Here is a 2,962-nt window from a genome sequence, read left to right as displayed (position 1 = left end):
GAGCTGTGTGTGTGTGTGTGTGAGCTGTGTGTGTGTGAGCTGTGTGTGTGTGTGTGTGAGCTGTGTGTGTGTGAGCTGTGTGTGTGTGTGTGTGTGAGCTGTGTGTGTGTGTGTGTGAGCTGTGTGTGTGTGAGCTGTGTGTGTGTGTGTGTGAGCTGTGTGTGTGTGTGTGTGTGTGTGTGTGTGTGAGCTGTGTGTCCTCTTCACCTGTGGATCGATAAAGTTATCTGATTATTTGAAGTCACCAGGTGGCGCCGCGGTCCACGAGGCCGCTCTTAAAGACATTTTTTTACAGATGAGTGTGTCGGCTGTTTGAGGAGTGTAAAGGGTTAACAACCACAGATGACATTAAACCTGCTTTTCTCTGATGCTGGCCTCTGTTATTTCAATATCTGATCAGTTATCACAACACACACTTCCTGCTCGCTCTCCTTCCACACCTTCCTGACAACCTACAACCACTTCCTGCTTCTTCTCCCTGAAAGGGCTGAGTGCAACCGCATGTCCTGATGGGACGGAGACACTGAGTCAGCACCATGCTGATGTCCCTGACCTGTACATGTCAGTATCTTTACAGAGAAACATGTCTGACCTGTACATGTCAGTATCTTTACAGAGAAACATGTCTGACCTGTACATGTCAGTATCTTTACAGAGAAACATGTCTGACCTGTACATGTCAGTATCTTTACAGAGAAACATGTCTGACCTGTACATGTCCGTATCTTTACAGAGAAACGTCTCTGGTGTCAGTCGAAGCTCTACACTGATTTGTCCGTACATGTGTCAATCAATCTCAGGGTCGTGGCTGTTGCGTGTTCATGCTAACAGGACAGTGGTCCACACCACACACACTGACGAGCTTCAGATCAGTTCATTACAATCTGCAGTCACACCACTAGGTGGCACTGTTCCCAAAGAACTCACTCACACACGGACATAAAGAGTTTGTAACATGTTTAATAACAGGTAGTATCACATGTTCATTTGTGCAGTTCCAGATAACATTGTGGAAAACGTTGAATCGGTGAGTCAGATAAATGTCGTCCATGTCGCTTCCTGTTTCTGTCTCCATGGAGACGTGATCCGTCTGACTGTTGTTGTCTGCTACCAGGGGATCGAACCGCCCTGCCAGTCCAGGAGTCGACCACAGTCTTTGTTACTGAGAGACTCCATCACACGGAGCATTCCACGCACGCTGTCCTCCGGGCTCAACGGGGCCTGGGGGGGGGGGGGGGGGGGGGGGGGTCAACATCATTTAATATGATCCAACATAGAGGAGACTCACAGCTGAACAGGTGACAAGGTGAAATCAGGGAGACAGGACAGTGGACAGGACAGTGGACAGAGACAGGACAGTTGACAGAGACAGAAATCAGAGAGACAGGACAGAGACAGGACAGTGGACAGAGACAGAAATCAGAGAGACAGAGACAGTGGACAGAGACTGGACAGGGACAGGACAGAAGCAGGACAGTGGACAGAGACAGGACAGAGACAGAAATCAGAGAGACAGAACAGTGGACAGGACAGTGGACAGAGACAGGGCAGTGGACAGAGATAGGACAGTGGACAGAGACAGGACAGAGACAGGGCAGTGGACAGAGATAGGACAGTGGACAGAGACAGGACAGTGGACAGAGACAGGACAGTGGGCAGAGACAGGACAGTGGGCAGAGACAGGGCTGTGGACAGAGATAGGACAGTGGACAGAGACATAAATCAGGGAGACAGAGAGAGAGAGAGGAAATGCTCAGTTTAAAATGTGATGTTGGTGAGAAGAGACAGGAAGACACAGGTGTGTTTAAGCTGTTTAGCTGTGAGTGTTTCTCCTTGTTGTTCCTCTGTCTCCTGGCTGCAGCCTGCTGTGTGTAACACTGGAGCAGCAAGGGTTCAATGCAGAGATAAATCAGTGTGTGTACTAACTTCATGTTACGTCTTCATGAGGACCTAAAGGAAGCATACGTGTGCAGTAAACAAGGCTTTACATGTTGCTTTGGTCTTCAGACCTCCTGCTGACAGGAACTGAACTTCTACCTCTTCTCCTCCCATGTCCGTTTGGACCCAGCCCGGGTGGACGGCGCTCACCAGGATGTTGTGTGTCCTGAAGTCCTCAGCCTGACAGCGAGTCAGCATGTTCAGCGCTGCCTGGTGATGCACACATGTTAGACACATGTTAGACACATGTTAGACACATGTTAGACACATGTTAGACACATGTTAGACACACGTTAGACACATGTTAGACACACGTTAGACACATGTTAGACACACGTTAGACACACGTTAGACACATGTTAGACACACGTTAGACACACGTTAGACACACGTTAGACACATGTTAGACACATGTTAGACACACGTTAGACACATGTTAGACACACGTTAGACACATGTTAGACACATGTTAGACACACGTTAGACACATGTTAGACACATGTTAGACACATGTTAGACACACAAAAAATACACATGTTAGACACACGTTAGACACATGTTAGACACATGATCTCATGTTTCCACTGTCGCTGAGACATCAAAGATGTGTGTGTCTGTGTGTGTGTGTGTGTCTGTCTGTCTGTCTGTCTGTCTGTCTGTCTGTCTGTCTGTCTGTCTGTGTGTGTGTGTGTGTGTCTGTGTGTGTGTCTCTGTTTGTTTGTGTCTGAGACACACACACACACACACACACACACACACACACACACACACACACACACACACACACGCAGACAGACATACCTGAGGATAGGACACACCTGTGTAGCAGAGACTTCAGCGTCCTCCACACCCAGAGTGAACTGAGCACATTCTCCAGCAGCACGTGTTAGAGTGAGTCATCCAGGTAAAGCAGCAGGTGACACAGTGACAGGTTCAGGTGCTGCAGCTGTGACCTGTCACTCAGGTCTCTCTATTCATCGATCATAATGACCTGTTTGTAAGTTTACTTCATATTACAGAGAGA

The 2,962-nt window shown here is 48.2% G+C and overlaps 1 protein-coding gene and 1 long non-coding RNA gene across 2 annotated transcripts in view; one reads left to right on the top strand and one right to left on the bottom strand.

The window, feature by feature from the left end:
- Window positions 1-6: 6 nt before the first annotated feature.
- Window positions 7-368, top strand: LOC306819543. The gene is made up of 2 exons (XR_013778573.1): window positions 7-136; window positions 191-368. It is a non-coding gene; the product is annotated as an uncharacterized lncRNA (long non-coding RNA).
- A 580-nt stretch (window positions 369-948) lies between these two features.
- Window positions 949-2,962, bottom strand: part of LOC306819544 (C-signal-like) — a 9,486-nt gene continuing 7,472 nt past the window's right edge. The window contains exons 6-7 of the mRNA XM_079373358.1: window positions 2,038-2,148; window positions 949-1,221 (exon numbers count right to left, since the gene is read on the bottom strand). Coding sequence (XP_079229484.1) covers window positions 1,108-1,221; window positions 2,038-2,148 — 225 coding nt within the window. The 3' untranslated portion in view covers window positions 949-1,107. The remainder of the gene's footprint in view (window positions 1,222-2,037; window positions 2,149-2,962) is intronic.

Source organism: Symphodus melops, assembly GCF_947650265.1.
Source record: "Symphodus melops genome assembly, contig: scaffold_260, whole genome shotgun sequence".
Classification (NCBI taxonomy): Eukaryota; Metazoa; Chordata; class Actinopteri; order Labriformes; family Labridae; genus Symphodus; species Symphodus melops.
Note: the sequence above shows the minus strand (reverse complement) of the source record. Positions and strands in the feature narration are given on the sequence as shown.